The sequence below is a fragment of the Archocentrus centrarchus genome, chromosome 17 (genome assembly GCF_007364275.1).
Source record: "Archocentrus centrarchus isolate MPI-CPG fArcCen1 chromosome 17, fArcCen1, whole genome shotgun sequence".
Taxonomy (NCBI): Eukaryota; Metazoa; Chordata; class Actinopteri; order Cichliformes; family Cichlidae; genus Archocentrus; species Archocentrus centrarchus.
In genome coordinates this window covers 10,035,510-10,060,726 of record NC_044362.1, presented here as the reverse complement: position 1 = coordinate 10,060,726, position 25,217 = coordinate 10,035,510, and the positions used below count along the sequence as shown (strand labels likewise).

General features: G+C 40.2%; 1 protein-coding gene across 3 annotated transcripts in view; it reads left to right on the top strand.

Annotated features, from left to right (window-relative positions):
• Positions 1–25,217, top strand: part of LOC115795752 (low-density lipoprotein receptor-related protein 8-like) — an 87,345-nt gene that overhangs the window by 33,592 nt on the left and 28,536 nt on the right. For all 3 annotated transcript variants that reach the window (XM_030751816.1, XM_030751815.1, XM_030751814.1), the window contains exons 4-6: positions 7,218–7,346; positions 17,302–17,691; positions 22,650–22,772. In XM_030751816.1, coding sequence (XP_030607676.1) covers positions 7,218–7,346; positions 17,302–17,691; positions 22,650–22,772 — 642 coding nt within the window. The remainder of the gene's footprint in view (positions 1–7,217; positions 7,347–17,301; positions 17,692–22,649; positions 22,773–25,217) is intronic.

Here is a 25,217-nt window from a genome sequence, read left to right as displayed (position 1 = left end):
ACAGCAACCAACCTGCTCTCTTTAACCTTGTTTCATTGGTAAAGTACCTGAAGACTGCATTCAGTCTTCGATATACAGTTTCGCATTATATAAATAGCAAAGACCAGTTACAGCATTGCTGCTTTACACAGTCTACTCACACATAGCACAACGTACAGCTTAATGCCTCATGCTTCGGTTTTTCTCTGGATTTACACTCACAGAAAACCTTCATCTTGTTTTTTTTATTCAAGTCTCCCACCCAGTTCTCCTGTTTCAATTTCATATGTTCACAAATGTACAGGACACACACTCAACTTTGCAGACGCACATAACTAAGACATTTTCGACTCAGTGCTGCAGACATCTGTGCCAGAATCATTCTGGCTCACTGACTGGATTCCCAATTACACGCTGGAGTAGCGTTACACTGCCATATTAACAATTCAAATTCAGGCCACACAGAGTTAGTCACTTGCAAGCCCTGAAAAATGTATGATGACTCTTTGGAGAAACACGTGAAGTGCCAGAGCTCATAGTTTTTGTATTAGATTAATGTGCAATCAAGAAGGATCTTGGCCACTGCAGCCAGATGTGCAGCTGCTTCTCTGCTTCCTCGCCAGTGCAGTGACATTTTATGCTCTCTTAGTTACCAGAGCCACTTTTAAGGATTTAAGAGGAGGAAGGAAATGCTCGCTTCTTGGTGCTTTCTGGCAATATTGCTGAGACCACCTCAGTTCTGCATGTCTGTTTGTCCTCTCTGCTCTTACATTTCTGAGAGCTGACAGTCATCCATTGTGTTTCCTTCTCCTTTGGGATTCTTTTAATGTGAGGTGACAGAACTTTGAACTGGTCTGCATTTAAAAATGGGGACTGTTCAGACAGGAAGAACTTTTCCTTTTAAATCCACCGTATTGTGTTTGTAATTTAGTGTTCTGAGTGTTATGCAGTTTATAGCGGATTATAAATTTAGATATTTCTCTAAAGGAGGTTTTGGTTAAAAAAAACAACTTTCTTCTATAAACCTCCTTTTAGATATTGAGCTTCAAACCCTGCTGAGCTCTTTCTGTGGGAGTTAATAATAGAGCATGGCTTATTTATTGACTTTATAATAGGGAAATGTTCTTTATAAAAATATTGGAATTGCTTATAGTGGATGCTATTAATTTAATCCTTTGGATTCCCTTTTATGTACAGATGTGTGTTGTTAGATATGAGGGAAGAAACATTTGCATGTAAATTTATTTAAGGTTGTTTATTAACACTGAAAAGACTCCATAAAAGAATGAGTACATACATATTTGTGTGGCTCTCATGTGGAGTCTTTTCATTCTAAGTGTTGTTTTGCTTCGTTCTCTCCTTTGTCTTCTTTTTGATACTTTGTTGCATAGTAATTTGCCACTGCGAAAATGGGTTCATTGTCAGAATCTGTTTCTTTTGCAAGTTGCTGCGTGGGTTAACTCAGAACCAGAAATCAAACAGAGCCTGACAATACGAGGATTATATTTTTATTCATATTGCAGAGTCAGTTTTGTTATTACACAGACCCAAGACTTAATAAGAGGAAACAGATGCGCTTTGCCTTAGAGTGAAACAGTTGCAGTGGTGGATGCTCACATTAACGTGTGTGCGAGTCCAAAAGCTCAGGTTTCAAGCTTGTCAAGGATATCCCTGATCTGGTCATTTCAAGCAGCCCCCACCTGCTGTTTAAACCTTCTGTTTGCAAGGAACAGCCAATCAAAAGAAGTTGGTTTAAGCCTTTTTAGCTGCCTAAAGAGAGAGAAGCTAAATTACCTATTTGAGACAGTGGAGGATATGAGAGGCCAGTATAAGATGAATAAGGCTTATTTGCAACTGTAAAATCACACAGAAGCAATCTAATGGAGTCCAAGAATACAGTTTTAAAACTGAAACGAGCTCCTCATTTTCACTCTTTTGTTTTTAGTCTGCCCAACTGAAAAGAAAAAATGTCTGCCACAGTTTCCCAAAGCCTCAGTGACAGCTAAGGTCCTTGAGAAGTTGGAACAATGTTGATGGCAGCCCTGTATGACAGCAACATTTGGCAGAAATCCCATATAAAGGACAAGTACACCAAGTTTATAAATCCTTTTCTAAACTGGCCTGCTGTGAATGGAAATTAGATCAGTTTCTACCCACCACCCACTGTCTGCTGGGATTTGACACCAAAAAAAAAAGCATCAGTATTTATTTTATATTTGTTTTACTATATTATTCTTGCTTTATTTAGCTGATGAGGTAACAGCCAGGGAGCACAGCAGCACTTAATATCAAGCAATAGTAGATGCCACAGTTCATTACTTGTTAATGCACTTTACTGAAAATAATACTTTCCCATCTTGTCGTCGGCCAGCAGCAAGCATGTTCTCTGCTGTACCAAATCTATAATTCAAGTTCACACGGCCATGCTAACCCAGTTTAATGAAGCAGTGAATCTGAGAATGACTCATGGTATCTGAGCTTTTTTGGGGGGGGTCTTTTTTAGCTCTGAGCCAGGATGGCTGAGTTCTTCTTCACCATCGGAGCCCCCACATTGGCATATACAGGTGCTAATGTCTGAGACCTTACCTGAAGCATATAGACCCCCATAGATGCACACATCAAAGACATCGAAGCCCTTTTAAGCACTGACATTTGGAGTAGAGGGCTAGAAACAGGCTTTTGAAAAATCAGGGCAGGTCTGCTTTAGATTTTGAATAGTGTTTAATTGGAGCATGTTACTAGCAGTGAGCAGCTACGGTATGTAAGGACAACATGCTGCCACACTAAGCTGAGTGCACATTTACAAAGCTGTCATGAGCGGGCTGTAGGATGAGTCAACACTATACATTATCTGTTATCCTATATGCAAAAGAGACATCAGTTTATACAAATATGCTCCAAGTGATTACTTGCATGGCATGCTGTTGTGTAATGTAACATAATGAAGCCTCAGTTCAGTATATCAAATCAGCTGAATCCATTTCCAGTCCTTTTATCACAGCGTCATCCCAAATTCACTCTGACAACTGACAAATTGAAGAGCTTCTGCACTTTCTCCATTCAAAGGCAAGTTTCAGGTAAAAAGCTGTCAGCAAGAACAAGGTCAGTTGTGACAATCAAATGGAAAAATAAAGCTATTACACCATTGAACTGTTGGGATGAACGTAGCCTGTGGGTCTTGTAAAAGGTGATGAATTCTAAACGGATCTCCTGCCAAGATGACACAGAGCAGATGAAACCTCATTTTTCACTCAGATGGTAAACAACGGCCCCATAGTCAGTTTGTCTGTGAGTAATTGGCTTTTATTAAGTTGCCTGCTTCACAAGAAAAAAAAAAAATCTCATTACCTGTCTTTATAAAATCACTAATCTGTAGCTGTCACAGTGAGCAGTGAGGTACCACTGCTTTGTTGTAGTGAGGTCTGGTTTCTTTGTTTGGATTTGGGAGGAGCAGAGCTCACGCTTCATTAAAGAGTCATCAGTTAAAAGGACAGGACAGCTCGCCCTTCGCTCGGTGGATTCACATTCTGCTCAACACTGTGCTCTGCCTGCCTGTCCTTCTTCATCCCCATTCCACTTACTTGGTATGGATGGCTTTGATTTTGCTTTAGGATAAAAATCTGAAAGGTCATGCAGCATTTTGTCTCTTCCTTCCTCCCCTTATACAGTGTCTCGCTCTTTGCACGTCTCCCTTCTTATAGATTCCTTTTTGCTCCGATGCTTTCCTCTGTAATTTTTTTTTTTTGCGGCTTTCTGCCACTTCTTTTTTAATTTTCTCTGTCTGTCTCTCACTTTCTGTTAGGGTCTGTATGGACCTAGATTGGTTCAAACGCCTTCACACAGCATGTTATTTCCTCTGCCAAAGATTCCACCTCCTTGGCTCGTTCATCTTTTCACGTTTCTTGTATTTATTTATGAACCGGCCTTTCGGTCTTTTACTTTGCTCAGCTGTAATCATTTCAGTGATCGGTCCTTAACAGACGTGTCAGGAAGGAAACACAAAATGTCTGATGTGATATTACAGAACAGAAATGCTTGAATGAAAAACTTGCACAGGTCGTACACTTTGCAAACTTCTTGGACTGCTGGGAGTTAGAAGAGGCCAACTCTCTGATTATTCCACTTATTTGTTACTTATTCTGCTGTTTTGTTTCATTCACCAGTGTATTAGCACAGCATTAGCCAACATATTTAGTTTAATACACCTGTCAGTGTCCTTGACTGACAAAGTAAACTTTTTTTTTTCCACTTACCTCACTCTACATATTGTTCAGAACTGCTGTCTGTGGACTGAAAAACAATTGCAGATAAATGTCACTGTTCTATCCTTTAGAAACAGCCTAAAGTACTGCAGTCCCAACTTTTTTTTTTTTCTTTTTTCGTTTTTTTGGCTCCAGTGGGGTCGGGGTCAGGGCCTCACTGCATCAGCCATTCTCTCTGCTCACTCTCCCCTACCATCAGCTGTCAGGAGAGAGCAGCCCACAGTCCAAATGTTGAGAGCTGCCCGTCGTCACTTAAAGAATAATGTAACATTTTTATGATTTAAAATAGATGAATACGATGCATAATATGATAATGTCTGTAATCAAAGGTTACAGGCACTATCGTGAGAGCAAAGGTTGCTCTAAAAATAAACCAATAGTTTTATATGATGAGGGAGACATCCCAGAATTGTTACTGCAGCTTCAGAGAAAGAAAGCAGCAAAGTCCTGCTTTATTTTGATCATGTATAAATACCAAGAAAGCTTCTTGTGTTTCCTCAGTGTAATCAGACCAAATCTTCTATGTAGTTTACAAAGAACATTCATTTAATGTTTAATGATCTAAACAGGTCCTGTGTCCATGTCTGGGATAATTGATCATTCTGAGTAATTAATGAAGTCACTATTGTTGTTTACACACATGTGTATGAGTACAACTCTGCAGATGATCATTCGTTCTGCTGTAGTGTGATGCTGCTGGTGTTTATTAAACTCAGAGGGAAAACTGCTGGAGCCAATAAATGAAAGTTCAGCTCCTGCTGAAGGTGGACTTGTTACAATAACTGAGATAATGAAAACCTGCAGACTGCAATGAGGAGGAGTTCCTCATTCTGGAGTTCCCAGAATAGCTTCCATAATTATGACAGGCATGGGATCAGGATATTGACACCAGTTGTGACACTTTATTATTATTTGTAGTTTATACTGGTAAAGGTTCTCGTGGTTTAAAATAGGCTTTCCAGTGTTGTGTGGTCAGCTCCTTTTCCCCCGAAATGGTTATCTGCAGAAAAGCCTCATGTATGTGTTATAGTGTTGGTCACCGCCCAACTTTCGATGCAGGCTGAATCAGTTTTTAAGTACGTAGCTTGAAAACTCACAAGATATTTTAATTTAACAAAAAAGCAAAAACCACTTTTAGCCAAGATTTAGCTGTTTCTTTCAAATGTGACGGCACTCTTGTGAGTCGAAAAAGTATCTGCCACGCATCTAAAATGGCCTACGGCTTCCACAGTTTGATTCCTGCTCGTAACCTTTATTGCATTTCTTCCTACACAGTCACCGCAATGAAGGTGAATAAGAAGTATGAGTATTTAATGAACAAATTTCAGAGATCCTTGTAAGCAAATTTGCATTTCTACTTGGTTAAAACTGTTACTGTGTAAGTAACCTGTATTGCTGTGACTAGGAACAAAATGTTCAGTACAATGAAGGGTTACTATACATCAGTGGTTCCCAAAGTCAAGAGTGCTATGGCCCCCTTATCACCACTTTCTTTCAGTTTTCATATAAATAAATACATTTATATAAATATGTAATAATGCATACTTGTGAGCAGTTTAAAATTGAATTTCTGTTATTACTGCGGCCCACCCTAGTACTTTCACGGCCCCCTCCTGGGCCACGGCCCACACTTTGGGAACCACTGCTACACATCATTACAGCTGCATTCTATTTTATTCTTGTTGCAGAGATGAAACCGACACTGGTACCGTAGTACATACACTGTCCTTCATTAAAAATGTTTACATGAAAATCCTTTAAACACATTAAAAAAAAGCATTAAAAATAAAAGCTAAAATCCAATTGGCATTTAAAATCTGATTACTGGATTCACATTAAATAAAATGAATTTCATTTGATCATAAATGCAGCTTTCTGACTACATAAACAGATGTGCCTTGTTTGGAAATCTTGGGAGACTTTCTCACTGTCTGGTCCAATTACCCACATGGCAGTTTACACCTAACATTGTTAGTGACAGCATCAGAGATTCTGTTATAGCCTCTTAAATAGTATTCATTAAGGAGCTTTTTCTCACTCATCACACCACATAGGATCCTGTTATACCATTGTTTGTCAGCTGTAACAATGCTGTTTCAGCAACCCCAGTGTCAAACGAGAAATTAAACACCAACCATGATGGTATTATTAATGCAGTTGAATAAGAATTTTTGCTTAATTGAATTAAAAAAAATGAAATTACAAGTTTATTTAAAAATATACCTATCCAAAGAAAGTTAGCTGTAACATCAGGCTGTGGAGTGTGTGAAAGATAGCAGGCAAAAAAGCCAAAGCTAAAACCAATAATTGGCTTAATTATCTAAAAGCTAACGTGGCTAAGTAGTTTACGTAAAAGAGTGGATAAACAGTTAAAACAACTTCTGTCACTACAAACCAGAAGCTGCACAAAAACACAGTTGCACGAGTGTCTGTACACATTTAGCAAGTGAAGTTGATGCAGGGGAACTTCAGTTCATCCCATGTGTCAAAAAGGTTTTAAGTAGCATTCTTAAATATAATAAAACAATCAAAAAAGATCAATAACTTGGCAAGTGACTCAGATTTCTTTCTGGAAGGCTTAAGGCTGCACTGTAAGCAAACATGCATAATTAACAACATGCTTCATATTAAACGCACTGTAATCTGGATCAAACCGACCCTGTGCCAACTAGAGCAGATTGGCAGGAAATGGAGGAGGGGGGGGGGGGGGGGGCTGGGTTGTGCTTTTGCTTTATAGCCAACTGTGCATTTGCTGTATTTCATGATCTTCCTGCCTGTTTCTTCAGAGGCAGCCCACGCAGTAAAATCAATTGGCCAGAGTGGTGGGGTTTTGGATGGTTTTTATGAGCATTGTGGGGGTGATAGAAATCAAGTCCAGCGGTGTCTTGAAGTTGTTTTTGTTGTTGTTGTTGTCACTGCCTTTGCTGGACCATAAAACTACAGTAATCTCCCTATCTCTTTTATCTCTGCCCACAGGCAAACAGACGTGCCCTCCAGAGAAATTTGACTGTGGGGGATCCACTAACAAGTGTGTCTCGTTGTCATGGAGATGTGATGGGGAGAAAGACTGCGAGAATGGCGCTGACGAGGAGGACTGCGCGTCTGGTGAGTTTATCAGAGTCAGTTCTCTTACCATAATGACATAAATATGCCCATCAGATGGTTTTACTTCCATCTTTAACAGCTGAGGACATTTTGGAACACATTTTGGCAATGATGGATGTGCAGACGTGAATGACTCGACAAGGCTCAGAGGCAGTCGAATAACGAGAACGCGGATTCCTCCTGTTTTGTATTTCATGAGGTTTTATCTTTTTATGATCTAACTTATCATCCAAAGGCTTGCAACATTAAAGCGCAGTAGGGAACACTCGTTATAATTAGATGGATTTGAAGAGAGTTTTGAATTAAAGCCAGCTGCACTAGACAACAAAGTCCCGTTTGATGTGGAATGATCTTTGGTATGAAACCATCAGATATTTGCAGCTTTCTGATGATCTTTGGAAGTTTCTGTCCTTTTCGTACCTTAAGTCTTTAGTCTTTTCCACCACAGGGCCCACACAGCCATCAAAAATGACATCACCTCATACCCAGCCAATCAGACAACTCAACCATGCGGCTACCCCCACCCCCAGTCCCCTGCAGGGACTATCCTTGCCCTACTTCTGAGGAGCCGTGAAGAATTGGCTTCTTCTTCTTCTTTCTCTCTCCTCTGCCTCTTCACGTCAAGAAGAAATGATTGAGGCAACAGAGCTATGGGGGTTGTGGTGTTTAGACTTTGAAGATGGCACGTGGCAGCAAATGCACAGAGGGAGAGAAAAAAAAGCCATCTCCTTATTATCCTATATTAATGACGATGTTCCCTTTTTCTGGCATCCTCTCCTTCTCGTGTGTGTGTGTGTGTGTGTATATGTGAGCGTTGAGATCGTGTCGGTCTGGCACATAAGCCATTCGTGTTTATTTGTTAAGAACGCAGTCAATTTTGAGTTTTTATTTAGAGAGGAAGCCTAATCAATCTGGCAGAAAATTCATGCATAAATTAGATGAAATGTTGAATAGATATTAATACTCAGCCCCTTATACTTTTGACTTGTTGTGCAGTGATCAGCTTGCGAGTAGCTTGTTATGGACTCACAGTCTCAAGGAGGCCCCACACACTCACTCCAGAGCAAGTGGTAGTGATTCTATCGACTTCAGCCATCTAAGCCTTCTTAGCTTAGATGGCTTTTCATTGCGCTGTCCATTGAGGCCCAGTCTAGCCTGGGCTAATCCTTCTTTCATTCTAATGTCTGTATTGATGTGGCAGTCTTAAGCCTCTCAGTAGTGACACGAGGGCAGGCAGCAGGCTGCCGCCCACCCAGGCAGAGGCCAGAATCCCGCTAGAGGTAAGCTCCTCTTAGTATGTCCAGTTAGAAGAAGTTGTCTCCAATACCAGCAGCGCACAGTGCCAGATAGTATCATAAATTAGGCCTATTAAATGCCGCTCAGGCCAGTTTATCTGATGATTGATTGGGCTCAATGCCAACCTGAAAGATGATGTTTAAATCAAGGGCATGGGGCTTTTAAATGTAACCTTGCAGCTGATCTATGCTGGAGGTACTAACCATTGATTTAGTCCACAGTCTCACTGAGCTGCACAGTGACTCCAGTGTTGGGCTATACCTGAATAAAGTGTAATAGCAACACCAGTAGTAGTCTGCTCTTCACAAAACAGTTAGCTTAACACATTCACCTTTGAGGGCAGAGGTTTGTTTAACAATTATCATTGATAATTAATCCTTCTCTTTAATTGCTGCAGTGCTTCTCAAGAAGTGCTCATTTAAGAAGCCACCATATGATTGAGGACTATATTAGAATTCATCAGATTTGGTGTCATTACTCAAAAAAGTAACATATTACACATTACTTGTTAATTTTTTTCTTAAAGTAATGCTTTATGTTACTTAATTACCCTCCAGAGAAAGTAATTCATTACACTACTCATTACACTTTTGCGTTACTCAATAATATGATCTGAAATGCATCGTTACATAATTACCAGTTAACAATATAAGCTTTTGTCTACAGTACTGACCCAAATCCCTATCCTAATGACAGCGCACATACACGATTTCTTTTAGTGTTCAAGTTAGAATACAAACCCTACTACAAACAGCAAAATTGAAAACCAGTCCAAAGAGACATTCAAGTGATCTCCACAGAGATTCTACTGTGGAAACACGTGCAGGTAGTGCTGCCAGCCTGACTGCTCATCACTGCCTTTGTTACCTGTTGAAGATCAGGCTCTGGCTGCAGGGCTGGGGCCGGCATACACTGAGCTTTTAACGCCACTTTGGGTTCTTCGCTAGCTTTGTGTTAGCTCGCTGTCTGTGCAGATGTTTGTGAAGAGCTGAAATTGTGTTAGCAGCATAATGCAGTTGTTTCTGTCCTGGGTGCAGCTTGCACTTTACTATCATGCTCCATAAAATGTGATAAAAATAAAAGTAACATTCATATCTCCACTCCCTCATAAGGTATAGTCCTTTCCACCATTGTCCTTCCTCCTGCTCAGGAACTGATTTCAGCTGATGGCAGCACAAGTACACAGGAAGGAAACGACATCATGGAGATAATTGCAGAACCTTTTTAACAATGTAATTCTAACTGTAATATTACTGAATTTATTGGGGTAATTCATTACGTTACTGCGGTACTGAAAAATGTAAGGTGATTACAGTAATGCATTACAAAGTGACCTGTTACACCCAACACTGAAATTCACACACCAAACTTCAACACATTGAAGTGGTCTTTGTAACGTGTTTGTTCAGAGAATCTGGGTTTTTTTGTTGTTAAGTGTAACGTGTACTCATAAAAGTCAGTCCATTAGAGGGTAGCATTTTGTGAAACCAGCTATATTTGCTAGAAAGGTTTAGGTTACTGTGATTTCCAAAATAGTAGATAAGAAAGTGATGAAATTTAAAGCAATCCATTTTATACTCACAGGCTACACATCATGTTACCCAGGGCCACGAACGGCCTGCAGGCCACGCTTTTTAGAATTCTACTAGGGGTTCACATGGCCTCTATTCAGCATTTAGAAATACTAATACCTGTGGTCTAAAACTAGGTTCCTGCTATGATTTTTGTTTTCATTCATACAAAGGCATATACACCGATCAAGCAAACATTATGACCCTTGACTGGTGAAGTGGATAACACTGATTATCTCATCATTCAATTCAATTCGATTCAGTTCAATTCAGCTCAGTTTAGTTCAGTTCAGTTTTATTTATATAGCACCTTGGGGATGAGGGGAGGGAGACAGGACAAAACACCTTGGAAAAGAGCCAGAAATTAATAATAATGATTAAATGCAGAGTAGTGTATAAACATAGTGAAAAGAGGTGAGTGAACAAGAAATACTCAGTGCATCATGGGAACCCCCCAGCAGCCTAGGTCTATTGCAGCATAACTAAGGGATGGTTCAGGGTCACATGATCCAACTCTAACTATAAGCTTGATCAAAAGAGAAATCTGCTCTCTTTCTAGTCCCTGTCAGGACTCTAGCTGCAGCATTTTGGATCAGCTGAAGGCTTTTCAGGGAGCTTTTAGAGCAGCCTGATAATAATGAATTACAATAGTCCAGCCTAGTAATAAATGCATGAATTAGCTTTTCTGAGACAGGATGCTTCTAATTTTAGAGATATTGCACAAATACAAGAAACCAATCCTACATATTTGCTTAATATGTGCATCGAAGGACATATCATGGCACCTGTTAGTAGGTGTTATACGAAGCAAGTGAACATTTTGTCCACAGAGTTGATGTGTTAGAAGCAGGAAAGGCTGACCCGTGTGGTCCAATCAAACAGACGAGCTACTGTAGCTCAAACTGCATTAATGCTGGTTCTGTTAGAAAGGTGTCAGAATGCACAGTGTATCCCGTTTTGTTGTTTGTGGGGCTGCATAGATGCAGAGCAGTCAGGGTGCCCATGCTGACCCCTGTCAGCTGCCGAAAATGCCAACAATGGGCATCAGAATTGGACCACAGAGCAATTGAAGAAGGTGGGCTGGTCTGATGAATCACGCTTTCTTTTAGATCACATGGATGGCCGGGTACATGTGGGTCCTTACTTGGGGAACACCTGGCACCAGAATGCACTATGGGAACAAGACAAGCTGGTAGAGGGAGTGTGATGCTTTGGGCAATGTGCTGCTGGGAAACCTTGGGTCCATATTTTATGCATAATTTGTTATGAATTAGGAATAAATTTGTGTTTTTAATAAATTATTTTAAACCTCATTCTTTAGTTTATTATATAGTATGTCCCTTGCATTAAACCTGTGTATAGTTGTAAATCTTTCAGTTCACATACAACAACTGGAAATTTTAAACGATAAATTAAACTTCTGAAACCCTTGAGCACTGCTGAGCATCCAAAGCTAAACAGATTCAGCAAGTGCAAAGAAATGCTGCTGCTGTCTCTGAGCCTGCCCTATAAAACTATCACAGCAGAATCAGCTCATTAAAAAAAACACTGGCTTATTAGCTCAGTCATCTTTTCTCATTTCCAACACCTGCTTTTAGGTGCTGCTTTAGACCTGCTGTGTAGACAGTTTGAGTGGTTAATAGCATCTTTCACAGAGTCCAGGGTTTGTATGACGAGTGTTTGCAATAATAAAAAAGGGAACTGCATTTATTGTACATTCAGCAGTATTAATATGCCATTTTGTTCTCTCTATCTTTCCATCCATATTTTCCTTAACAACCCCAAGAGGGTACACCCTGGGCAGGTCACCAGTCTATCACAGGGCTAACCCAGAGAGACAGACAAACCTGCAGCAAAATTAGAATCAGCAATTAACCCAACTTGCATGTCTTTGGCCTGTGGGTGGAAGATGGAGTAACAGTGCTAACCACTGCACAACTGTGCTGCCCATAAGGGGCATTTTATTGTTATAGTACAGTATATTATTGTGGTAGCAGCTTGCTTAGTGTACGATGTCCAAGACGAATTTCCCCGTGGGGACAATAAAGTGTATTTGATTGATTGACTGTGTCTGACACTTGCCACTAAAGAGTGTCTTAGCCGTTTAAACCTTAACAGCTCACAGCACACCAGCACATGCATCTAGCCTGGTTTCTGTTTAGACTGCCTTAGTACTGAATTATTGACATGAACTCACATGCACTAACAGGTGACTCATTTATCAGAAACTTGGTGACCTGGGATCCTGCAGCGCTGTTGTGACCCCACTGGGAGAAAATCAAAAATAGTTTTTTCCAGTGCTGACACATCAACACACATTCCACTTCACTGCACGTGCAGCATCCTCTTTGGCTGTCAAAAAGGTGCACAATGAAAGTAGCAGTTGGTGATTAGCACTGTTAAGGACATAGAGCTGCATCAGATAATAATGTTGAATGACTGAAAAACTGAGAACCTGTGAGATTTGTCTTGTGCCACAATATGACCGGGGAAACAGATTTTTTGAGGGGCAAACCCACAAGATTTGGTTTAATATTCTGCATAAACTGTGAGAAGCACCTTCAACACAAACTTCCTTTCTGTGATTGTTACTTTATGCTTTTGAGCATGCTCACAAGGAACCATTTCACTTTTTCTTGTATTTACTGAGCTATGAGTAAGCAAATTACACCCCTAACACTGACTGAGCTGGAACTTCCCCAGTCAGCTCCCGCACACTCTGCTATTAGTAAAAATTTACAAAGTGCATAGTGTGCCACTGACTGGAAAAAGTAAATCTTGCAGAGGCATCCTGCTAATTGAGTCATCCACATGCTGAATTATGTATTAAGTAGAATCTAGCCCTCACCAGAGAAAGCTTTCCCTGATCAACATTACATTAAGCAGCAACTCTAGAGAGGCTCCACAAGAAAGGCGGACTGTGCCCTCAACCCTCAGCATGTGGAGATTAATGTGCATTTACTCCCCGTGAATTTCTTCTGAGCATGTCTGTCAGCCAGGATCTACTGCAAGGCACCAGAACCGGTCTGGAGTTGTGTGTTTTCATCTTCTGTCTGTTTGCAGTTGCACTAAATGTCAGTTTGGGCAGCCTGGTGTGTGAATATATTTCTCCAAAGTCGTATTTTAGCTCCATGTCTTTATTTAAATTTAACACTGCTTAGACAGTTTGAGGCAAACACACATCCTGCATTCCTCGCAGCCATCTAACTGTCCCTGGAGTGAAACTGAACTGGGTAAAACTGTGATAAAGCTTTCACAGAAGGCAATTTAACACATCTAAAGGGGCTTTTACCGACAAAAATTTCTTCACAATTACATTCTGCTAATCGAAATCTAGACAGGTTTTCAATTTGGCCAAATGGTGGCTATTTTGTCTTGTATCAGCACTCATTGTGTGTCTCTTTTGTCCTCACCTATTGGCCTTCAGTTAGCTTACCTTTTCAGGCAGTAATGATATCAGGGACACTTTGACTCCCATCTTGTCCTCTATATCTTGTTCTGATTGTTACTGTGGATGAGCGAGTTTCCCCATCTCTGTTAAAACTGTGTTTGTTCAGTTATTATGTGTGTGGCATTACAGGAAAGGGCAGTCACTGAGCTATTTCCCTGGTGAGGCACTGTGACCCATGTGAACTAGCCAGCAGTGTGAGTGTGTGTGTGTGTGTCTCTTTGAATGTGTGTTTGAGTGACCTTGTTGCAGTGAACCTCAGTTCTCTAAGCGGAGCGGACAGGTTTGAGCCGTCTCTTAAGTTTAAAGTTATGAATATCTATGAGAAAGCTAAGAGGACATTAAGCTGCTTAGACAGTGACTGACATGCTCAGAGGTATTTGTGTGTGGACAGATAAAAATATAAAAAGCTTTTGCATGCTAACAAGCAACCTGGGTGTATTTTTATTTTCATGTCAGTTCTTCTTTTTTCCTTTCTTCTTCTTTTCATGCACTCAAAATCATTTCTTTACCTTTTACGCTTCATTTTGCCTTTTTACACACACACACACACACACACACACACACACACACACACACACACACACACACACACACACATACATATATAAATGCAGTCCACACTCAGCAGCTATAATGCTAACATGAGTAGAACGACCAGTCATTTCTGCCCACTACATCTGAGCTGCTGGTTGCCGCTGGCAACAATCTCCCATAATCAAAGCTGCCAGAAGAAGTTAAGTGGGTTACGCTGCCAGCCTCTGACTACCAGAATGGTCGTCATAAGAGAGGCTCTCCCAGCCAAGGAATTTAAAAGGAAGGGGTAGCGTGCAACTGAGCGTCACCAGTACAGTATAAAGTCCTCAGTGACTTAAGGATGTGAATGGAATCCAGGACAAGAAATGCCATATTCTGGAAGCGGGAGTTTGTCCTCCTTTAACAGCCTCACAGGTCGTTTTGGCAGGCACGCTTTAGGACCAAAACCTATGTTTTAAAATAAAGTGACCTCTAGCAGCCGTATGCAAAAGAATGTGTGAATAATCTGTTCGATTTTCTCCGGCAAATTCCAAAGAAATATATAAATATGGATTTCCTCAGATTTCTGAAACGTCAATGGGGACTAAATGTCATTGGGTGCCACAGGAAAAGCTTAAACATTAAATAAATAGACTGTTTCTTGTGCACTGTTTTTCTACTCAAGCACTCACAACACTTCATACAACCTGCCTCATTCACACAAGCACTTCAGCATTTGCCCAAGGATACTTCAGGCTGCAGACGGGGACTGAACCACCAACCTTTAGATTAGTAGATGACCTGCTATACCTCCTGAGCTACAGCCACATTATACAATGCCATGACATGCAATGCCACATGTAGGAGCGCTGATTTTGGAAATGCTTATACTGTACAGGTCACTTTGGAACATACGTCTTATCTTGTCGTTTGGATTGGAGGACAGGTTGGATAGGATAGGGTTAGGTTTAGGAGCATCACTGATGGAGAGAATTTAGACCTCATAAGGTTAAGGGTTTACCCGCCCAAATCAGATGTATATAATATTTTCTCTGGCCTGTGGTGCTATTTATCCATCTAAATAATTCAGGTGTGTGTTTGCACAGTTTTGGAGATATCTTCTGTAAATGTGTTCACTTTCTCTTGAACACAGTAGAATGAAATCAAACATGCCTCGTGGTGCTTAAAGTGAGGAAATTATATTTGCCACACTCAGCAGTGATGCCTCTTCCCTGAAGTTTCTGACCTGGTTGCTCAAAAAAGAGAAATCCACACATTTTGTGAGGAGTTTTGTGTAGTCAGTCTTTCACTGAAATGCACCCAAAACTGTATCACTGTTCATCTGTCCTTGATGAGATGCTCTGTTTGTGACATTGTGATGGGCTGTAAAAATTAGTGGTCCGTGTGTCAAAGTATCCTTGGGCAAGATACTGAACCCCAGGTTGTCCCTGATACAGCCATCAGGTTATTGAGCGTGTATGTGAATGTTAGCTAAAGTGTTTAGGAGTAGATAACAGTGTTGTATGAATGAAACTTGTAGTAGGAGACACTTTGAGTGCTTGAGTTGAGTAGAAAGGGGCTATGTAGCAGACATAACGTGTATAAATAGAAAATAGTATAATAAATCTGACTAAACATCCACTGGGTGAAGTGCTTGTTCCCTGTGTGATTTATTTATGATTTAAAACCCGGTGCCTTGTACAACATCCTCAGCAGATGGTCTGTGGGCTCAAAGTTGCTTAAAAATCTTGAAATTGTGCCCCAACTGGAATTCAACCAGGGCACCGATGTAAAGCGCTAATGGCCTTCCCCCTGTGTAATAACGCACTTGTTCATTAAATCTCCTTAATTATTTAATGCCAAATTAGTATAGACTGTGGGCAGAGACGTACCAGGGACAGCAGACACTTGAGAATCAGATGCAGCTTCTTTAATATTAATAACTATAAACCCTGTCACTGAACTGAATCCATGACACTTGTGTTCACATCGCTTGCTTTTTCCCATGCTTCTGTGGCAGTCATGTTCATGTAAATGAATGAATTAACACTGATGTTAGCAAAGAAATAAATAAATTGTAATTGTAGCATACGGTGTGATTTCATAGGATAGTAATTAGGACACTATCTTGCATTCAGAGTTTTTGCTAAATATGTTCACTCAATTTAACATAGAGGCACATGGTCCTCATGATTTTTGACTATATTAAGATGTTTCATTTCTTCTTTTTTTTCTTGCTATAAGCTGGTTTTGATGCGTTTGACAGCAGCGATGCTTTTGATGCAGAAATGTTGCAGTTTAATCTGCAGCTATTTAAAAACTTCCCCCCTGCTTTGATCAGTAGTAGTTTAAAATAGTGTACACAGTTAATACTTGGAAGATACATGGTTTCTGCTGCAGGTCAGTGACAATATGTTACTGCTTTATGATTTGCTGATTCTGTGTAAAATGCAGCAAAACAGCAATCCTTTCCAGTACCCAGCCACAGCAGCCAAAGGCATTGGCGTTAAAGCTGCACTCCCTGTGGTTTGTGTAAATATCAAATCCTTCCTCTCCCTGTGCCAGCCTCAGTGCACCTATGGGCTCACAGTGGGTACCCTGACTTTCTTCACATCCAGAGTGCTTTCAGTTAGACATGACTAGATACAGAGAAATACCCTGGAAAAGGTAGCAGAGAAAGCCTCTCACTATTTTCCTAATCACCATCATCCTCCCCAGCTTTCCCTCTGTTTCAGTTATATTATTGACTTTTAGCCAGTCTGGGAAACTATTTCTGTGTCTCTGCCCATCTGTTTGAAATGACTTTAAGCCAATAAGTCCTTGGTCTTACTTGCTCTCAACTCCCTGCAGCTGTAGCCAGTCCTGAAACCTTTCTTTTCACTTTGAGCAAAAATGTACAATTTTCTGGTTGTCACATTTTTGTGTAGTTTTATGTTGTGTCGTGTCAGTCTGCACAAGATTAAAAGCAAAGGCCTTTAAACAAATCCTTGTCTGGTTCCTTTTCAGCAACTAGAGAAGATGGGGTAATGCACAGTGGCAAAAAGTGTAATTTGATAATAAATGCACTCTCACTGTCATGAAAACAGTCCCTTGTGTGAGTTTGTTCTCTCTGTTGGTCCTCCAGATGCCAAGGCCTGTCCCAGCGGAGAGTTCATGTGTGCCAACCGCAAATGTTTAGCCACTGTCTTCGTGTGCGACGGTGATGATGACTGCGGCGACGGCAGCGATGAGCTCAAGTGTACCTCCCCTCTCACCTGCGGGCCCAACCATCTCCGCTGTAACACCTCAGAGTGCGTGCCGCTCATGTGGAGCTGTGACGGTGACCCGGACTGCTCCGACAGTTCAGACGAGGGGCCCGAGCGCTGCGGAGGTGATGGAGCCCCATATCTCCCTAACCGCCGAGCTAACTGCACGGCTGGTGAGTTTCGCTGTGCCAATGGGGAGTGTGTGCGACTGACCTGGAAGTGTGATGGAGATCCGGACTGCAAAGACAAATCTGATGAGTCTGACTGCCGTGAGTTTTTATTTCTGCTTCTTTTCGTTGTATGTGTTTGCTTGCCTGATAGCATATACTTTCCTACATATGTCATCTTTTTAATGTTGCAGCAGCTTATATGTTCTCTGCTGTGTATAACTATATCCATTCAAGACTGTCTTCTCAGCTTACAGGGATAAAAGAAAAGGCGGCACTGTCTGAAAGTCTTCCTGGACATATAAAATATGTATCAAGGTTGAGAGAGAGTTTACATGTAAGCCTGAAAGGAATAATCTATGTGTTACATCCCAGTTAGCATACTTTTGTGTGCTTTTGAAGTTCACAATGCAGTATACAAAAAAATATCAAACTATTTGTAGTTACAAAACATTAAATCTAATTGCAGTTAATTAAGGAGAAAAAAAAAGAGCTAAATCTATTGCAGAAATATGAGCGTGCAAAATGGAAGTATATTTTGCGCTTATTCTCAGATGAGAAGTGACATAATAGTGCCGAATTCCAGATGAAAGTTGGAGATAGTGGCTGAACCCCTGGAGTGTACAATCTGCTGGTGGTGAAGCAGAGTTAGCAGATGGCTGATGGAGACATTAGTTGAGACATGCAGGAGAACCCGGATGAGATCGAGTGCCAAGAGATGGGGAGAGTGAGACAGTGACTCAAAAAAACAGGGTGGAGCAGCTGATTGGCTTGGCGAACACAGGTAGACAGTGGACAAGGGCAGCCACATTAAAATTGAGAATGTGAATATCTCATGCTATGTAACATTGAGGACTAGAGACCGAATCCTAGGGCCCTGATACGGGCCCAAATACATGGAAAAATGAACCCCAGGAATGTTAAAGGGTTAAGCAGAAATAGGTGCTTGGTAACCTTGCTTTTATAAGAATATAACCAGTTGGTAACCAGTTCAGTCCCCTATTGCAAAGCGACACGTTGCAGATGAGTTGCGCTCATCACAGATTGACTGAGATTGTCTGTGTTTATAAATTGGATGGTGATTATTTGCAAACCTTTGCCAATCTGTCTTTGGAGTAACTGCAAGTCAGTCCAAGTTGAACTGCAGTGCAGTCGTGATTGACAGTGGTCATCCAGATATTGACAGTGTTGCACATTCAAACTCTGGCCAAACTGTTTGTCAGCACATTTACTGTAATCTGTTGCCAAAAGCAAAAAAAAATTCAGTGCAATCACTGGGCGACCACCGGCTTTTCCTTGTCAAGCAGGTTGTTGCCTGTTTTTCCTCTAGTGTTACTGAGCCTTAGAAAATGTAAATACATAATTTTAAACTAAATAATACATTTTGTAGGCAAACGTACTAGTGGCTCCATAGTGTGGTGGTTAATACATTCGCCTAACATAAAACTATTTCCAGTTTGTGACCAGAGGGAGACACTAATGCAGACCTGTCTGCTGTGGTGACCCCTGTGAAGAAGCAAGCAGCTGAAAGAAGCTTTACATGGAGAATAGTACAGGGTCACACCACACGGCCATGCCACGAGGCTCCTGGCACACAGTTTCTCTGCTGATGTTAACGTGAGAGGAGGTTTGGAACTCTGCAGTTATTGAGTCAGTCGAGCGTTGGTGACTTTTACGCACTATGCGCCTCAGCACTGTGTAACTTTATACTTCTGCCTTGAAATAATAGAACTTACAGTTGATTGTGGAATATCAATGAAAGCATCCTAATACAGTACTTCTCTCAAATTCAGTGACCCATTCTTTCACAAATGTTTGTAAAGGCAGACTTCATGGCTAAGTACTTGATTTTATGGGGGTGAATACACCTAAATTCAAAGATTAAGAGGTTTGGCATACTTTTGTCCATATACTGTAATAATCATAATCATAGGAAAATATTGTAGATGATTAAGTGGAAAGAACACAAACTATGGACTGAGAACTAAAGCTTTAGTTTTATGTACTGTGCTTAACAAATTTATTAGACCACCACCAGTGTATGGTTTTTGGCACAGTTTCCCTAAATTAACAGTGTTGGTAATTACAAAGTATTTTTTTATATTTCTGCAATGGTTAATCCATCAGTATGGGCTCTTAAAGCTCTTTAATCAAAATGACATTTTTAATGCTAAAATATAATTATTGTTGTTATCCATGAATTTTCAGATTTATAGTTTCACAAAAAAGCAGAAAAAGTAGTTAAAGCACATCATTATTATTTTTTTGACTACGATGCCAAATTACAGTTATTTACTTGCATTTCTGAACAGAAAAATTAGCTTTAGTGGTTGAATGAGATGCTTGATTAATTTCTGACTTCTCAGAAAAGTCCAGTGTGGGTAAAAAAAAAAAAAAATGAATTCAGTCATTTTTAGTTTTAAACCAGGGTTTGACAGATTTTTATACTAAGAGATTAAAGATTAAGATTAAAATATTTGTGTTTTCTTGTTTTTATGGCAGGTGGTCTAATAAATTTGTTAAGCACTGTACTTACAGTTTTTATATATTCTACTAGGCGGCTTTTTCTGTACCAGTTTTCACTACTTCAAAGGCCAAAACAGAAGAAGAAACAAAGTTCATTTTACACATACCTCAGGCTTAAATGCTTAGCATATCAAAACCATATTCATTAAAAAAGCGCTTTTATCTTTTTTTTTTTTTTTTGGGTGAAACTTATATATCACATACATGTCCCATTTATGCACGTCTTTTTAGTAATTGCAGTGAGTTTCTTATCCTGGGACTGACTGTTCAGGTGGTTCTCGTTCTCTACCTGCTTCCTTCTTTTTCCTCTGGTGTGATTTTTGCATTAACTGTGAAGCCAAACTTTTTTCTTTTTTTTTTTTTAACTGGAGTCACAAGATGTGTCTCGGGTCATATAACATTCACTACCCCCCCCCCCCCCCCCCCCCCCCCCCCCCCCCCAGATGTTGTCACTCAGAAGTAAACACAATGGAAAGTTGTGCCTTTTCTGGCTTCCTTCTCAGAAACATGAAATTCTCTTTTTTGCTTTAGGATTGTAAAAAATGTTACCTTATAAAGAAATGGGGGTGGGGGTTTCAGTTTGTGGATTGCAGATAGGAAATGCAAATGTAGCAAATATAGAATGATTGACTAACATGCTCAGGGTGGTATTAATAAAATGTGCTGGGGTTTGATGCATCCAGCAGTAATTTTGAACATTTCTACACATATTAGTGAATGTGGATCAGTGAGGGAGACATGAAGAACTCAGAAAAGAACTAAAAAAAAAAAAAAAACTTAATTAAACCATAAAATAAATCAGAAAAAGCATGTTTTCACTTTGGGAAACTGAACTAACCAGCCACCAGCATTTTCTTCATTTCTTAAATTACATTATTTTATGTTAATACACAATAGTGAAGTACACGGATTTATTGTTTACCATTAAAAAAGTGCTATACAGTACACAATTATACTACATTATCAAAGTCTGTATAAATAGTCAGAAGTATTTAAGACTGCTCTTACAACCATGGTTATATCTAAAAACTTCCAGGTAGCTATCCACTTTTCCTATGTATTATTTTTTTTTAATCTGTAAGACGTCAGGTGATGGATGGGTTTGATTAAGTTTTGCTGATTCTGAATATACTGCAGTACTTCTGCAAATATTCTGGTCAGTTGATGTGCACTTTTTATTAAACATGTTGCGTATTTTCAGATGAAGTAATTAAACCTAAACCCATGTTTTATTTAGTTTTTATTTGTTTGCTTTGAGATGGCAGAATAGATGATCTTCAACAGCAATATTTCTTCCCCGCTCTGAGATGACACTCTGTCATTTAACACATTTCCTCTCTGCTGGGAGTTGATATTGAGTTTTTTTCTCCCCCCCCCTTAAAGTGTCGGGTAAAGAATGTGTTTCTGTTGATAAACACAGTGTGAAGATGGGGCCTTGTGATAAGACAGGTTTTCCTATTAGCTGGTCATGGATGGGGGAGCCCTGAAGCCCCTGTCTCACTAAGCCAGAGTGTGAAGCCCAGATAGTCCCACTATTCATTATCAAGATGTGTGGCACACACATCAAACACACAGCTCCCACTCTGTGCGGTGTCATATAAGCTGCACTTTACAAGAGATTGATGTTTTATTCGCAGAACAGAATATCTGCATTAGGGAGGAAAGCTGGGGGTGGTTAAGGTCATCTTTGTCCACAAGTTCTTGTGCAGCCCATTTACACTTAAACTGTGTTCAGTGCCTTTGGTGTATTCACACACTTTCCTGTCTGTAGGAGGATTGCTTTGTCTTAAAAATGGAATTTTCTTCCAGCTTGTCAGCAGAGGACAAATGCTCACGCTGTGATTCATCATTTTACACTATTGCTTCTACAATCTTATGAATATGCAGCATGTGTCTATATCTGTATGCAGCACCAGTTTATTGCCCAGTCAGATCTCCAGATTCATCTCAGACATGCATAGAAACACAGATGATCCTATGTATGTCCATACATGTGTGGACTTGTGTGTCCAGACTGCATCATCCGTGGCTCCATTACGCTTCTTGTGTCCTGTTCATCTTGTGATAACACTTAATCATATCCCTCTGTCACATATATTGCTTTTTAGTGCGGTTTAGAGGGAGTTATATGAGCATACCGGGCACTGTTGATGAAAAGCTTGTCTGTGCTCGGGATATTAATAAAATTTGGTGTGGCTTCTCGGAGCCTCCATCTTTGTGTTACGATATTGAAAATCATTCATCACACGCCCTCAGGTTGACTGTCTCTGTCCTCGGCAGTGCCTTACACAGACTGTGAATTAATAGAAATGCAGTATATGCCATTTCTCAATATTTCTGAGTGTTTCAAGAAACGATTTTGAAGCAATTGTTCTTTTTTAAGAGAGGGGAATATAGAGAGAGGGAAACTGATTAAGATGCCACAAGTGGTCTTGGATTGGATTTGACCACATGATCTTTTGTTCCTCTTGAAGTTATGAAAATCAAATTTAAAATTCTGGTTTCCCTTCTTCCTCTGCGTGTGCCTCTTACAGCTCTGTTGACATGTCGTCCTGATGAATTCCAGTGTGGTGATGGTTCCTGCATCCACGGCACCAAGCAGTGCAACAAAGTCCACGACTGTCCCGACCACAGCGATGAATCTGGATGCGTTAACGGTGGGTTCACCTGTCCTCCATGCCTGTTCGCCCGTCTTCTTCCTTCATGTATCTCTGTCTCCCTGTGATATTTGTGTGGTTTTGATGACTAAAGTCTTCAAGCTGAAGTTGTATTGCAGTACCAGCTTCATGCTTACTTCTCCTGCTGTAAATATTTTCCACCTTGTTCGACAGTTTCAATCTAATCTAATCACACTGTGCAGGAGCCAGTGAAGCCTGACTCACAGCAAAAATTAAACTCTAATCCTTAAAAATCCTAATTAGTCCTACATTATATCATACAAAATTACCTTTTTAATAATAAATTGTGTTTCAAAAAAGTCAAAGTGGTTTAAAAAGTTGGACATGTGGACTACAGTTTTATAAAGCTTGCATTTGGTATTGGTTTTTGTGCTAATGCACTGGTTTGATTGGTTACCTTACCTTAACTGGCTAACTGATTAAACCCTCAGGCAGCCGTTTGGGCAGACAGAGGCAGGGGAGGAGAAGCCTTAAAAAACACTCTGAGAGAAGTCAAAGTCCTTCAAAAACAAAGGCTGACACTCCAAACTTCCCCTTTATATGAACAATGTTTATACAGACATGTAAACGATTTGGATGAGAATCTTGCTTGCTTAAATAAGACTTGAGCTTCTTTTTTTTAATACATCCTCACAAATCGGTCTACACAGGGACTGCAACACTACAGATTTCACATATTTGTTTAAAAATACACACAGAAGGGAATTTATTTAATCAGAAATGTATTTAACTATTCACAATATCTTTATGTATCGAAAGTGAAGGAGGTGGGTAAGGGTTAGGGCTGGAGGCATGGAGCAGAAGGAAGAGGAGTAAAAAAGGTAGGAAGGGGATAAGGATTTAGGCTTAAGCTAACCCTGTTCTGTTTTGCCCCTTTATGCTATCTTTTCTTTATCCACCCATTATTTTGTCTTTGCTCCTTTCTTTGTTCTCCTTCACCTTCTCATCGTCTTTGCTTTCAATATTTTCTTTCCCTTCTGTTCTTTATCTTCCTTTCTTTGCTTGTCTTTGTCCCCCTTTTCTGCCTCTTTGTAAAGAAAGGGAAACAGTATACATTACATTACTGTGAAGCTTTTAGGATCAAACATGGTATTATGTGAAGTAAAATGAGGCAGCGTACCTGAAGCTGGTTGTTAAGGGGTTTGATCTTCTGTTCTTCCTCTTCAAGGGCCTAGAGTCTGGAGGAAGTGTGGAGAGGCTCATAATCCAGGGTGATTGTAGTCAGTGTGAAGTTTCTGCAGTCTGTGAGGATTTGGGGTGCAGTGTCATCTGCCGGTGTTGGCAGTGGTTGGCTCGTTGTGTTTTATCACGTCCAGAGTCAACACAGCTTTATACCAGGAGATTTAATGCATTTTATTTTGCAGCAGGTCGTAGCACCTGCCCACAGTGCCAAAGCTACTACCAAATGTTTTGCTGACCATGTTATTACCATTTGATTGGCCAGCCAACTCCCCCGATCTGGACCCCCAAAGAGATTCTGTGGAGTATTGAAAATTCTGACCCATAAGACCACTTTCAAAGCACCCTGAGCTTCAGCAACACTTCAGCAGTGCCACAAGCTGATCACCTCCATGCCACGCTGCAGTGATGCAGTAATTTATAGTAAATGATCCCTAACCAGGTATTGAGTGTGTAAATGGCCGTAGTTTTCAGAAGTTGGACATTTCTGTGTTGTAAATCTTATTCTCAGTGAGATATTGGATTTCTGATTTTTAGGAGGTATAAGCAGTGGTGGCAAAGGTACACACATTCCTCACTTAAAGTAGAAGTACTGATTCAACTTCTTCAGTCAAGTAAAAGTGAAAAAGTACAGGCTCTGAACTGTACTCAGAGTATAAGACAGGTGGTTATACCGGACAATATAGGCAGTTTGTATAAAGGTGGAATTCAGTGAATTAATCTGAGCATCATCAGCTTAAATTTGATTTGATGTAACCTAACACTAACCAAGAACACCACAGCTTCTCTGCAACAGGCCAACACAAAGCTTTACTCTAAATTCACCACAGTACAGCAAACTAACCTGTTTATCCTGCACTAAACTGCAGTATTTTCGCGCAACATTTGAATAACACAAAGTTAGTGCACCTCAGTCTGTTTTGCAGGACGTTTCACAAAATGTAACTTCATATCATATAGAGATCCAATATTTGTTAAAAAAAACCCTTTAAGATTAATGAGAACATTACATGTAAGCTTTAAATTTCCAGTTTTGTCACTGAGCAGTTCTTAAATCTAACCTTTCTGTCCTCTTTCTTACATTTCTCCATCTCTGAGTGAAGTTATCTCACATTGTTTTCTATCTCTGTGAAATAAAGCAGCTCGACCTTTAGCTAATAGGCACACTGTTTGTTGATATTTATTGAGCTGTTAGAAATGTTATATTTGAAACTACCTGCCTGCCGCTCGGACATCAATATCAGT